Source organism: Lepisma saccharinum, chromosome 6, assembly GCF_977018435.1.
Source record: "Lepisma saccharinum chromosome 6, izLepSacc3.1, whole genome shotgun sequence".
NCBI classification, from domain to species: domain Eukaryota; kingdom Metazoa; phylum Arthropoda; class Insecta; order Zygentoma; family Lepismatidae; genus Lepisma; species Lepisma saccharinum.
The window spans coordinates 11719477-11734368 of NC_139234.1; the positions used below are offsets into that span (position 1 = coordinate 11719477).

At 37.4% G+C, this 14892-nt stretch overlaps 1 protein-coding gene across 1 annotated transcript in view; it reads right to left on the reverse strand.

The window, feature by feature from the left end:
• Positions 1–544: 544 nt before the first annotated feature.
• Positions 545–14892, reverse strand: part of LOC145988573 (synergin gamma-like) — a 50150-nt gene continuing 35802 nt past the window's right edge. The window contains exons 10-11 of the mRNA XM_083123526.1: positions 12879–13024; positions 545–1250 (exon numbers count right to left, since the gene is read on the reverse strand). Coding sequence (XP_082979652.1) covers positions 1029–1250; positions 12879–13024 — 368 coding nt within the window. The 3' untranslated portion in view covers positions 545–1028. The remainder of the gene's footprint in view (positions 1251–12878; positions 13025–14892) is intronic.

The window sequence follows — 14892 nt, forward strand, 5'->3', positions numbered from 1 at the left end:
TTTTTGACGAAAAAACGAAATTTGAAATAACACATTGTAGTGTTAATTTTTCATGTTTTTGAAAGGTGTGAGATGCATTTTGTGACCATGTTTTGTCACGAAATAATGCGAAATGAACTGCAAAAAGCGAAATTAACTCTTAAACACGAAATTTACCGTTTATATACCGACGCGACATTTCCGAGGTCTGAATTATCCTGAGAGTTATGCAATTCCCGGAAAATTGATTAATTGTGCTGTTAATATTGGAGAAGCAAAAATGGACTCCTTTACACAGAAATAAACTTAATACTCTGATAACTACATAAATGTGCTATTAGAAGTGAAATGTTAATTCTGTGGAATAAGTGTAGTTTTTAAATCAAATTTAGGATTATATTCACAATTTTAAAACCGAAATGTCTTTTTATATACCACCTTTCATCTAATTTTTCACCGCTATAACACCGATATTTTATTTTATTTACCGCTTTCGAACCCGAAATTGACTCAGTTTTTGTACCGAAATTTTGCTTTTTTATTTACCAAAAATATGTGCCTCTAATAATACATTAAGCCATGTTTAATCCTACACAGATGTACTGCTATTGTTGCAATGGAAATATGCACTCCCAAAAATTAGTGCAATGCTTTGTACTGTGTGTTTCAAAACGATGACTATTAAATAAAAGCTACACTTTTCTCCACTTTACACCATGTGATGTAATTTGTTATACACATAGGAGCAATATAAAACTGTTAAAATTGTTTAGTACCATTTATGTAATGAAAGAAAAAATAGAAAACTGTCTTCTTCACATGGCCAAACAAGGATGATCAAACTTAACTTTTCTTTCTAACAGGAGACTGCAGCAAATACCTTTCAATCACACAGTGAAGACAAAACTCACAATACAGTAAACTACACCAACATGTTACTTTGTAACAAGTATAACAGTTCGCACAACAAACGCACACTTAAAAGAAAAAATAACAATACCATAATATAACCAATTATCGTAAGACAAAACCCGGCAAAATATCCTTCACTACAATAAAGATATACTTGGTAAACTTGGAAGCAACGAATCAACACAGTTAACCCAAAGGTTTGCACATGTTGAATGGTACAAGCGTCCACTGTACGCAAGCTGGTGAGCTTTTTCTTGACTGTTTGAGAATTCGACACTCACGAGGCACACGCCACATGCATTCTCCTGCAAAATAGCATCCTGCGCTTCGCCTTGAACTGCAGAATCCACAATGTCAACCTGAAAATACGAGATATCAACACAAATCGGACTTCGAACAAGCAATTCCATGTTAATTTTTCATGAGCGTGGAGAAATATCATCACACCACCAACGAACGCTACTTGCACTTTTAAAGGATCTATACTCACTATGGCTACACTGTTGTGCGGCGAACCCACTATTCTATTAGAGCTAAGACCAGTACTTCTGATCGCTCAGCACCTTGGCCAACTATCGAGCAGCAATAAAACAGGAAGAAGGAAAAGAATTAGATTACGACTCACAAGACAGACAACTTCCCACATGATAACAGAATACAGTAAACTCTCAGTTATACAGAGTATGCTACTATCATTTCGCATTTTTCTTATTTCAAGGGTTTCCAACCTCTATCACATGTTGCTGAGATGGTACTTTAAACTACACAATAATGATCATTTCTGGGTTCTCTCTTTTCATTACTTTGCAAAATTTTGTAAAAACTAACCCTTTCACTGCTGAAGATATATTCCTGTGGCAAAATGCTCTGTGCTGAATCTTCACCAACCAATCCATTTGTAGTTAGTAATTCTTCCATTTCTTCTTCTGTAGGGTAGCGTGGATAACAAAACTTACTGGTGGATGCCATCTTTGACATCCCTGTAGTCACCTGGTTAGCAAAATGCAATAACAGTGGCAACTCACACTACTTCAAACTTTTTTTTTACTGGATGCCACATAGAAACCACTGTAAGATTAGTTCTATTCAGTTCCTACTACATGCCCGCAAAGTTTGAATATTCTAAGTTAATATTTTCAATAAGAAAAGATTGACTGAATATGTGGAATCCACAAATCTATGAATTCAACAGTGACAGGGTTAATATTGGGCGATATATCATCCAGATGATATACCATGATATTGAAAAAATATCAACCAGATGATATTTTGGTGATATATATCATGTCGGTAATATATCGTCACGATATTTTTGCGATATATATTGTCTCGGCAATATAAGTCATGATATTTTGGTGATATATTGTCATATTTTAGTGATTATATCATGTTGGCAATATATCATCACAAGATTTGTTGATATATATATCGTGCAGACGATATTTTCTTGATGATTTATCGTCACATCAAATTTCCGATATGATCTATCTCTAGACATAGTTAACAGGTGTGACAAGGTAAAAATGGTATCAGGTTTAACACCTTGATCACGTCTGTACATTTTTTTGATTTGTGGAAGTGAGTGTAAAGATCAAATTTGGCAACGATGAGTGGACATCAATAGTGACGTCAATGAAGGGTGCTGATTGGTGGACGAGTTTGAGATGCACGTGTAGGAAAGAAATGGCCCTTGTCTATTGAAAGCCATGGGAAAGAAAGAGTCACCTTGTCTTCAATCCTCAGTTTAGTTTTCAGTTAAGTATTGAAATTATTGGTTTGATCTTTATTTTTTGTGTGGATTTCTAGGATCTTGAGTTATTAAACCCAAACTATGTATTTAAGTCAGTTATTGGTTTCAATACATGTATTCATAGAATGAATTATGTTGTCAAATTTTGATTACTGAAAGTAATGGGCCCAGATCAGGTTTAGCCTCAAAAGGCGGTTGTACAGCTTAGTTTTGGTCCAGATGCTGTATATATCTAAAATGTTGAAGACAAATAATACCAAAGCCTTGTAAATCTTACACCTAAGTACATTATTGAAAAATAATTGCCAGCATAGTACCATTTCAGCAAAACATGTTCATTGGTCAATTCTCAATCTCACTACCAAAACTGTCCACTTCCAGCCCAACTTAGGCATGTCATGTTCATTCTTTGTTAGTGAGCCCAACTTAGGCATGTCATGTTCATTCTTTGTTAGTGAAAGATGCCAAGTGATCACAAAAAAAACAAAAACAAATCACTCCAAGGCAGTTTCTCAAACCCAGAACTTTTCATGAAGATTACGCACACACAGGATATGTAGCTACTACCTGTGATTCCACACAGGTAAAACTGGCACGGTATGTCAGAGACCTGGGTTCGAGTCCTGATCGAGCCTGAATCTTTTGCTGAAATTTCTACCAGAACTTTTTGTAGCAAGATTGTGAGTTGGACCACTTAGTGTATCCATTCACGGAACCGGTCACACATGTGAAACAAAGAAATCAGAATGGATATAGTGTCCTAAACTGTAGTTTTTACTGGTGGGGTATATAACTGAGATTTCACCTTAAAAGTCACCATACACAAAGTCACTGCAGGTTTATCATGGATGATACTCCTCCACAAGAAATGCATTTATGCCAAATAAGGCCCAGCAGAAACATCTTTCAACAGATACTTAACTTGATTATTCAATGATTTAAATAATGTCAAAGCAGCTATAAATGTTATTAGGTATTACATTTCAATTTTGACTGACTTTCACCAGTGCAAGAACACTAAAAAACACTGAAGCAAAAAAAAAAAAGTTTACAAATGTGAAAACAATTAATTAATTATGTTATTCACATATACAAAATTCTAAAATAATGTATATTGGGTCCAATACAGTGAAACAGATTTTTATGATCTTCAGGGCACCAAGATGAAAAAAAAGTAAATGCAGGAAAATGTAAAATCCAGGAAAATTGTATAACATTTTTACTTGATCGGGATCATGAAGATTGAATGTACAATGCCAGAAATAAGAAATCTGGGAACATAAAATCATGTTTCCACTGTATAACATTTTTGTAGGTCTTGAGAATTCCACCACTCAAAGAGTAAAAACCATTACAAAAAGTAACATTCATAGTTGAGCGAACCGAAATCAAATGTTTATCTACAATTATATTAGCATATTTTATTTTCAAATACACACAATTCTTCACCCTAAAAATTTCATTTGGTTACTGTTCTTTGAAAATTTTACAGTTGTTTTTAATTTTAAGTACTCAACTGCAATTATATGCATTATAAGCAAAAGTCTGGAAAATTGATGCATATAATATTAATGTCATAATTGCAATATTTGAGAACTCTTATCATTTAATCACAAAATCCACTTTTTCACACAATACTTAAGCAAAAACAATAAAAACCTTGAATTTAGCAGGATAATTAGAGTTTGGTGTTTTAAGTCCACTTTATGCACTGAAAGGCTAATTGGGACAGGACCTACAGTTTAGAGTGGAATCCGAACCACTATGCCATCGAGGAGGCCTACAGGGTAATTAGAATCTCCAAAATTGTCATATGGCATTTCTGCAGACCCTGTGAAATGCCAACACACTGAACTGAAAAGTACTGGTCAGTGTTGGTGAATAATTCTAACCAATACCACGACATCAGTTTCAACTCAAGACACAGTTGCGAACGTGTGCACGGACTCAAGAGATTTCCATCTGGAAGCAGTCCCTTTAAGAGATCGCTGTCTGGCAATTTGCACATGGAACTTTAAGGGCAACGTGCAACGCCATGTAATCCTATGAGGAAACCCAACTACAGGATCTGGCATGATGCATTTTCTTCTGGCACTCCAAGGAGAGTATGTCAGAAAAGAAAAGCTTCATCCAGCAAACATACATACAGCATTTTAAATTCTAAATGCATTCAACTTCATAAAACCTTGGTGAGCTACACTGTGTGCTGACAATCTGTGGAGCAAAGCAGTGTGCGCTTCTGCAAATGACTGGTTGCCACACTCACTTCGCCCCACACGAGGTCATTGGCTGAGACCTCTCGAGTTGCTAATTGCGCAGACACTTGACTCGCTCCAGATACACCCTGGGTAGAGTGTACCTTGAATTTTAATAAAAATTACATTCCAATAAAACTTTTAGCTGGTTAGAATTATAGGTGTGTATTTTTGGATACTTTTATCTACAATTTCATAAAAACAAATTCCCTGAATTTTCGAGGTTTTTCAGACCAAGAACAAAAAAATTCCACACCAAGTCTTTAGGACAATTCATGTATTGATGCATGTGTGTACAAAGGTTGCAAAACTTTAGCTAAGCACCACACTCAGAATCCCATTTCAAAGCAAAAAAGAGAAGGTAAACTAAACAGAAACTGACTATATTGGATACAGGCATCAGGATGAGCTTTCATACATTAGTTGTCATGTATTGACTAAAAGTAAACAAAGAATTACATTTTATATAAAAAATAAAACCAGCGATAGCATAAATAATACATAATCATAGTAAAAATGAAAAGTAGGTAATGTATGTATTAATCCTAATATCGACCAAACACAACCCCAAAATTGGAAGATGAAAGTGGTAAATGCCAATAGCCACTTACTAGAGTAGATTTCTACTTGAAAATATTTCAAACCATGACTCCTTCTCCTAGAGTAGGCTTTTTAATATGCAATTTCTACTGTAACTACCCTTGAAACATGCAGTATATCAAACTGAAGTATTGTTTGTCCACAACAAATTATTCTTTTTTTGCTTGTCCTTCATCTTTGTTGAAACTCTTACTTTTATTAGTGTATTACTACAAAAATGTTCATTTCTCCAGAAACAAGGTAAATTTCACTGACATTTCCATGACTTTTTCCGAAAAAAATAAATTCTCTGACTTTTCCAGGATTTCCAAACTCGTAGACATCCTGCAAGATGTCTAGTCAGAAATGACTATAGTTCAAATCACAAACCCTGACACCTTCTGTAAACAAAACCACCTGCATGCAGAAAGCATTGCAAACTCATAGAAGTAAAATAATCCACACGAAAATCCAGCGTTGTTACAGGATTCACTACGTAAGGTAAAACAATGGCAAATTTGTAGTATGGGATACGCTGCCGCAAATGACGTCTCACTTTAAACGTAATGCTCTTTCTTTTTTTACTTATTGCTTCACCTTTATGGTTAACTCTTTGCACCAGTAATCATTTCCCATAAATTTGGCTTTTTTCTTTGAATATATTTTACTTGCATTTTTTAGACAAAATGATATAACATGGTAATGTATATTTCTAAGGATGATATAGATAGGAGTGTATTTGAAATTTGTTTGTAGATTTTATGTAAATTGTATCTTATGTAAATAAAATATATAATGGGCATAAACAGCCATATGCATTGCTGTAAGTCCAATAAATATATTGATGATGATCAAAACAAGACAAAAAGTTCGTAAATTTATTGCGGTTGGAAACTTTGACAAGCATCCTAATAACAATTTTTGTTCCGCCAAATATAGTGCACTTTGTAAAATAACTTGGTAACATGGCAAGGCAAGATAAGTGTGAACATTTTGTAGTAATATAACTTTCAATGAGCTTAGAGATTTGTGTACATAATGATATTTTATAACATTGGTTATTTTCTAAAAATAATCATGTGAACAGCAAGGAAGTAGTGCAACTTAGTAAATGAAACATGGCGGATAGCACCAGACACGTCTGAAACCGACTCCTGCTACATCGCCCGTTTACGCTAACACAAAGCACTACCACGCGGATAAAGGATTCTCCTACACTCGCATACATTAGATACATTGCCTGCAAGACTATCAGGACACCAACATCAACGACAGGGTCAAATCTGAATCAAACAATACGTAACAGACACGCTCTAAGTAGACCCTCCGACAGTGCTACCAACCCACCAGTCAGCAATGTCCAACAAGCAGCTGAACCAACGTTTCGGCACCCTCGAAGCCAAGCTCCAGAAAATCGAAGAAAAGGTAGAAGCGGCCCTAGGATCCACCAGGCAACCCAACACAGAGGCAGTCTCTATCAATAACCCATCTGCTCTCCAGGATGTACTTCAAGATATACAAATCATGAAAGGGGAGCTAGCAGTCTTTCGTGAAGATATGGAAAGTGTCAAACGTCAAATCACTGACCAAGAAGATGCCCTGGATAAACTCCATCAATACAGCCGGAGAAATTGCCTGTTACTCCACGGAGTCCCGGAAACCCCCCAGGAAAATCCAACCGAGGTCGCCCTCAAAATATTTTCCAGCAAACTTGACGTCAACGTCCCGGAAGATTTCGTGAGTCGCTGCCACCGTCTTGGAGCTCCTCGAACGAAGAGAACGGCGGCGGACGTCGTCAGGAAGGGGCACAGGCCTCTAATCATCAAGTTCGTGTCCTACAAGCACCGGGACGCTGTGTGGCGATCCAAGAGGAATCTCAAGGGAAGCCAATATCTGATCACAGAATCGCTTACACCGAAACGCCAGAAACTGCTCCAGGAAGCCAAGGCAAGACACGGGAACTTCAATTGCTACACAATTGATGGGAAAGTCGTCGTGGTGACCGAGGAAGGAAAGAAATTCATTGAAACCGAAAGGGACCTAAACGCTCTCAAATGTAGGCGGGAATGATGATGCGTGAAACTGAAAAACAAGAAACGAACGTGTGAACACTTGTGCGTGTGTGTGTACCTCATGAACTCCATCCAGAAATTAACTCACAATTTATCACTCCCCAGTTACTGGAAAAAATCATATTATCTCATTTGGTATTTTATTATTGTGTACTTTTGTGTGTTTTGTGTGTGTGTGTGTGTGTGTGTGTGTGTGTGTGTGTGTTTGTGTTTAGTGAAGTTACATGTAAGAAAGTGCTTAAAAATGTGAAGATGTTAACTTCTAACTGTGTGAGGTTTGGCGAGGCTAGTTTTTACAAGGAGACAGCATGTAAGTACTCGTACACTCTCTACTTTTCATCCCTCCAGCGTGATCTATTTTTAAAACACCAAATAGTATTCAATGTTTTTATGTCGTTTTTAAAAAGAAAAACACCCGACTGCCTTGATAAAAACAGTTACCCATCCTGGTCCCAATCTCAACAAATGGTACCCCTGTCCGTTCCTCTCTGCAAAAATGCCTTCCATGTCAACGACATCACGTGACGAAACCGCAAGAAACGGTTCCCTCCCCCCTGGTCATCGCCTTTCAGGGAAAGACCAACCACCCCTCCTCACCCTCGCACAGGCTAACGTCAGGTCTCTGTCGCGGACAAAATTAGAGGAACTAATAACAATCACACGCGAGTGCCCTCCCGACTTCCTCCTAATCACCGAGAGCTGGTCCTCTGAAGAAGCGCCCACGGCCTCTTTCGCTATCCCTGGTTACACGGCCATCAAAAAAGACAGGACTACGAAGGGTGGAGGTGGTATTATCTTATATCATGGCGAAGACTTAAATGTCAAGGTCCTTTCAACATCCACCAATTATGAAAATAACGATGAAGTTGAAATTATAAACGTAGCGATAAAGATTCGAAACACAACCCTGGGAATAATCGGGATATACAAAGCACCCAATATATCCTACACAAAATTATCACGTTTAGAAACCGCAATCTCTGAAGTTTTCCCGCGTGTTGACAAATTGATTATTTTAGGAGATACAAACGTAGACTTTCTTTCGCCACACAAACCAGAGACAAAATACTTTCGATCAATTCTTAATTCTGTCGGCCTTACGCAAATTATCAATAAACCAACTAGAATAACGGAAAATAGCGAATCACTCCTGGATGTCGTAATAACAGATGACCCTGCCATTGTACGTTCATCAAATGTAACCGTACCTATCGGAAACTCAGATCACTGCATGGTAAGTGTCACCCTTGCCATTGAAAAACCGAAAAGAGAAAAACATTATGTCACATACCGTAATTTCTCAAATTTCAATAAGGAGAAATTTGATGATGCTGCTGCAAAAATTGATTGGGCACAAATTAACAGCTACGACAACATCGAAGATAAGGTACAGTATACATCTACCAATATTATCCACCTTTTTGACAAACATGCACCTCTCCACACTAAACCGGTTAAGCATAAGTGTTCCGTGGATATCCGAAAACACGAAATTACTCATGAAACTCCGCGACAGAGCTTTATTAAAATATAAACGCAAAAAGACAAACAACAACTGGGAACATTACAAGGAACTAAGAAACTTTACAACTACGGTGCAACGACAAGAGAAAAAAGCATTCTTTAACCATCACCTACGATCTAATGAAAACAACAAAGACCTGTGGAGTAAACTCAAGGTGTGGGGAGTGTATAGTAAAACTACTAATAATGAAATACCCTCTGATATACGAGACGTAGATAAAATAAACAAACATTTTTCAAACATTTGTCGTGAGGCAGACTGCTCGAAATCAGCCTTAAATAAAACCAGTAATTTTTTTAACTCCAAAATATTTAATGAAAGTGCACAACAATTTCATCTTAAAGAAATCAGTGAATATGACACAATTAAAGCAGTAAATAATATACGATCCAATGCCTCTGGCAATGATAGAATAACAATAAAAATGCTCAAACTATCACTTCCGTTTATCTTAAGTCACCTGACACATATAATAAATTTCTCCTTTCGGACTGGACAATATCCAATCAGCTGGAAAACAGCGCGCGTGATCCCTCTACCTAAGAAAAAAGTAACATCCTCCTTAAACGATCTTCGTCCTATAAGTCTACTACCCACCCTTTCCAAGATCACCGAAAAAATTGTTTACAATCAAGTCAGAAATCATGTGAACAGCCTCAATCTCCTTCCGAAATGCCAATCGGGCTTCCGCCCTGCTCACAGCACGGCGACGGCGTTGCTAAAAGTCACGGATGATATATTTCGCTCAATGGACAAGGGTATGACAGTTGCTCTGGTTTCACTGGATCTGACAAAGGCTTTTGACAAGGTTCATCACGACCTACTCTTAAGCAAGTTGAAATATTATAATTTTTCACACCCCGCACTCAAATGGTTCAGATCGTACTTGACAAACAGGCAACAGAACGTGTTCCTAAAAACTGCCACGCCCTCTCTCTCGAACACGCTTCCGCTAGAAACTGGCGTTCCGCAAGGATCAATTCTAGCTCCTCTCCTATATACAATCTTCACAGCAGATTTAGAAACCAACATAGAGCATAGTACCGTACACTTTTATGCAGATGACACCCAAATTCAAATCCCATTTCCACCAAAATCACCAGATTATGCAATAGCATTACTTAACAAAGATTTGGCAGCCATCAATACCTGGTGTAATGCAAATGGTCTGAAAATAAATCCTCAAAAGTCTGTTTTCACCGTCATGGGTTCCAAGAATAGCCTCGCAATGATAAACCCGAATAATCCACGCGTTAAAATAGAGACATCCGAAATTCCACATTCAAAAAGTATAAAGAATTTAGGAGTTATGTTAGACGAACACTTGAACTGGGATCTTCATGCTCAAGAGCAAACTAAGAAAGCCTACGCAGCACTAAGATCCCTCTATAAATTTAATGAATACTTAAATACAAATATTAAAATGAAACTTGTGCAAACACTGATTCTCCCTCTTCTAGACTACTGTGATATAGTATACGGTGCAAACTTGTCTGTTCGAAATAAAGTCAAAATTCAAAAAGTTCAAAATTCGTGTTTACGCTTCGTATATAACATTAAAAAATTCGATCATATTCTTCCAACCCTGAACGAGAACAAAATGCTAAACATGAACAGACGTCGCAGACTTCATTTCTGTTGCTTTATACAGAATCTTTTGCACAAAAAAATTCCCGAAAATTTATTCGAGAAACTAAAAACCAGAAGGGAAATACACAACTACAAAACAAGAGGAATAGCGAAACTTGAACTCTTCAAACACTCACTGGAAATTTTCAAATCGTCTTTTACACTTTCAGCGGCAAAAACATGGAATGAACTTCCGCCCTCCATTACCTCCCTCCCCAGTCCTAACAAATTTAAGAATAACCTAAAGAATTTTCTGTTAGATGAACAATATCTCTGTTCAAGCTCCCACGAGTAACACTACACAATACAGTTTAGATTACATACGAGCCTCGCCAATCCAATCCAATCCTTGACAAATCTACAACTATATTGTAATATTTAGGTATGCGTTGTTCTATCGTATCTCACAAAACTACCATAATCATGTACATCAATCTCAACATCCGTGCGTGAATGTCCTGCTCAGAAATGTTTAGTATGTGTGTTTTAATGTGTGTGTGTGTGCGTGAATGTGTTTTTTCTCTCTCTTTTTTTTTACGTGTTGTCTTGATTTTTTTTTTTTTAAATCTCATCTTTGTTCTTTCCTTGTAACCATTTTTTATTGTATTTTCTTCTCTTTTTTATGATTTTGTTTATGTACACTAGGTAAATGTCAAACGGGGTTAGGTGGGAGAACAGCCACAGGCTGAACCTCGCCCTTTAATAAAGAAAATTTGAATTGAATTGAATATTGCCTGACTTAGCCTTAGAAAAATAACACACAGAGTTCTATGCGTGAGGCAAAGTCTCCGTTTACTCCGAGCTTGTTTTCAAAACACCAGCAAGGACAGCCTTTGAAAAGGGGTGAGAAACAGATTCTACTCAATATTTATGTAACGTTCTGTCAGTAGTATCCTGAGAAACCAGTAAATGAAGTGGTTAAGTTGGTATCCCAGTGCAGTGGTGTGTCAGTGTCTGCAGTTTTAAGGGTTATGAAAGAGAGAATGACCGGGAGAGTAACAATGTATGCGGCTGCATATTCGTCTGATGTTTTGAGAGAGGGTTCTCACATTCAGAGGCTCTTATATAAAATGAATAGGTGCGGCGAACTATGAGTGTAACAGCAGATGATTGCGGTCATGAATCAGCTGACGCGGAGTGATACATCGAATCGGTGAGACCGTTTGTTTACAGAAGGCCTCAGGGATGGTGATTTAGACCTTAGAGGCATGCATATCTCGTTTTTGAAGTAACATATTGTAATGTTACTTTTTCATGTTTCTGAAAGGTGAGAAGTGCATTTTCCTACCCTGTTTTGTCACAAAATATTGCACAATGAACTGCGAAATAGAGTCTTAAACACGAAATGTAGTTTATTTACCGATGCAGAAAGTTTGAATTATCCTGCGAGTTATGCAATTTATGGAAATTTGATTAACTCTGATGTAAATATTTGAGAAGCAACAATGGACACCTTTATACAGGAATAAACTTAATATTCTGGTAACGACATAAATGTGCTATTAGAAGGGATATGTTTATTTTGTGTAGTAAGTGCAGTTTTTAAATGACATTTTGGATTATATTCACATTATTAAAACCAAAATGTCATTTTATATACCGCTTTTTCACTGCTATAACAGCGAAATTTTATTTCATTTACAGCTTTTGAGCCCAAAATTGACTCAGTTTTTGTACCGAAATTTTGCTTTTTTATTTACCAAAAATATGTGCCTCTAGTAATGACGAATATAGGGATATCAGTTTATCAGTGAAACTGTAGAGAGTTTTACAGACCAAAAATTTCTACAAGTAGACCGTAATTTAGTGCAAAATTGTAACACACTGTTCTTCTTTCACTGAATATAAAGGTGTAATTCATGTACCCTGATTTGATAGTTAATGTCTAAATACACTGTTCGTGTTTTTAAAGCAAAATACATTGCAGACTTGCGGAAAGCGGAAGTGTCTATAACCTATCTTACAGGGACACTAGGGAAAAACCTAACAGGATAACCACGTGTGGAATTTGAACCAGAGTTTGAAATACAAGTCTGTCCTCTAAACTACTACTCTTCACAGGAACAATTCTTTTTAGTTCATTCTCTAAATTTACACTCATGTATCATGGTGAGAGTTTGGAAGAAGACCATGATTTGAGTATTAAATTTGAATAAATGCTTAACATTGGAACTCACCTCAATTTCACTTCTGTCGTAGAATGGCTTCAGGTTTTCCCAAATGCAATTAATATCCGAGAGAAGCTTTCCCAACCTTGCATCAGTTCCCAGCTGCTTGCAGGAAAGCCTAATGCGCTGGGACACACAGTAAACTTCCAGCAGATCTGGAAAGTAGACAGCCACAGTGAGAACTTTCAAAAAGTTGTTCATTCACTTACATATTCCTTCTTCTATTCACATTTCAGGGAATGAAAAATACAATACACATCAGAGGCTCAGCAATACATTCCTGAATGAATGGTGGCAGTGGCCAACAAAATTAACCTCAAAACATCCACTAGTGCCATTTGGATCCAGCTGCATGCGACTAAATTTCACATCATTTCTCCAGAACAACTCTCGATATTTAAATTGTTTTCTTTTTGGTCCATATACATGTGGATGTATGACAGATTATTTCTTTCTTATAGTTTCTGAAGAAATTGATTTGAATTTAAAAGTATGATCTATGCTGGTATATTGGCATGTCTGCAGTTACTCGTGACCATCAAAAACGATTTTTCATTTATGTGATATTTTACAGACTCAGCAAAGTTTTTACTAAAAGATAAAAACTTCATTCATGTTAAGGGGAATAAACAACGTGGTTGATAATATAAGACGTAAGTGAGTTACTAAAGATATATTCGCGAAACTTACTTGTAAATGTTCTATTAATTTTGGTGGTCTCTGCCACCATCCACTTGGGAACTCGAGCCACCAAAATTAATAGAACATTTACAAGTAAGTTTCGCGAATATATCTTTAGTAACTCGCTTACGTCTTATAAAAACTTCATGTTAAAAAATATTTGGTCTAGGAATTAATTCGTGCACCTGGACAAGCGATGGTGCAACAAGTGTATCGTCCCACAGTTCCGTGTATCCACACATGCGTTGAAAACTCCTGTCAGCGCGCATCGTTCGTAGTATAGGGCAGTTGATTGACGCGTCAACAACAGCATTTTGTAGTCAACTGAACATGGCGCAGTTCGTGCCAGATAAAGTGTTTTTGCGGGGTGTTCTGCTTCATTACTATAACATGCAGAAAAGTGCTACGGAAAGTCATCGTATTTTGGTGGAAGTGTATGGTGACCATGCGCTGCTGAGCGAACGTGTCAGAAGTGGTTTGCATGGTTTAGAAGTGGTGATTTCGGCCTGGAAGACCAAGAGCACCTGGACAGCCAAAAAAATTTGAAGACTAAGAATTGAGAGCATTGCTCGATCAGGATTCGTGTCAAACGCAGGAAGAACTTGCAGAAGCATTAGGTGTTGATCAAACAACAGTTTCCAAACGCCTCAAAGCCATGGGAATGATTCAAAAGATGTCACATTGGGTTCCACATGAATTGAAAGACGAAAAACCATTTGCGAATTGCTGCTTCAAAGACAGAACAGAAAGGGGTTTTTGCATCGCATTATTACTGGCAATGAGAAGTGGATCCATTACGAGAACCCGAAACGAAGTCCTGGGTGAAGCCAGGTGAACCAGGTCCATCACAACCGAAACGAGATATTCACTGTGCAAAGGTTAAGCTGTGCATATGGTGGGATATGAAAGGTGTGGTGTACTATGAGTTGCTGCAACCGGGTGAAACTATTAATTGAGAACGTTATCGGCGACAATTAATGCGTTTGAAGCACGCTCTGGCCAGGAAACGACCAGAATGGGAGAACAGACATGATAAACTTATTTTTCAACATGATAACGCTCGCCCACATGTCGCAAAACCGGTCAAAACCTATGTAGTAAATGTCGGATGGGAAGTTTTACCCCACCTGCCGTATTCACCAGACGTTACTCCTTCGGACTACTACTTGTTCGATTGCATGAATAACGATTTGATTGGACAGCGGTTCACTTCTTCAGAAGATATCGAAAAATGGGTCTCTGACTGGATCACTTCAAAGGATGAGGACTTCTTTCACCACGGAATCCATAACTTGCCTGACAGATGGGCGAAAGTGGTGGCTCGCGATGGACAATATTTTTC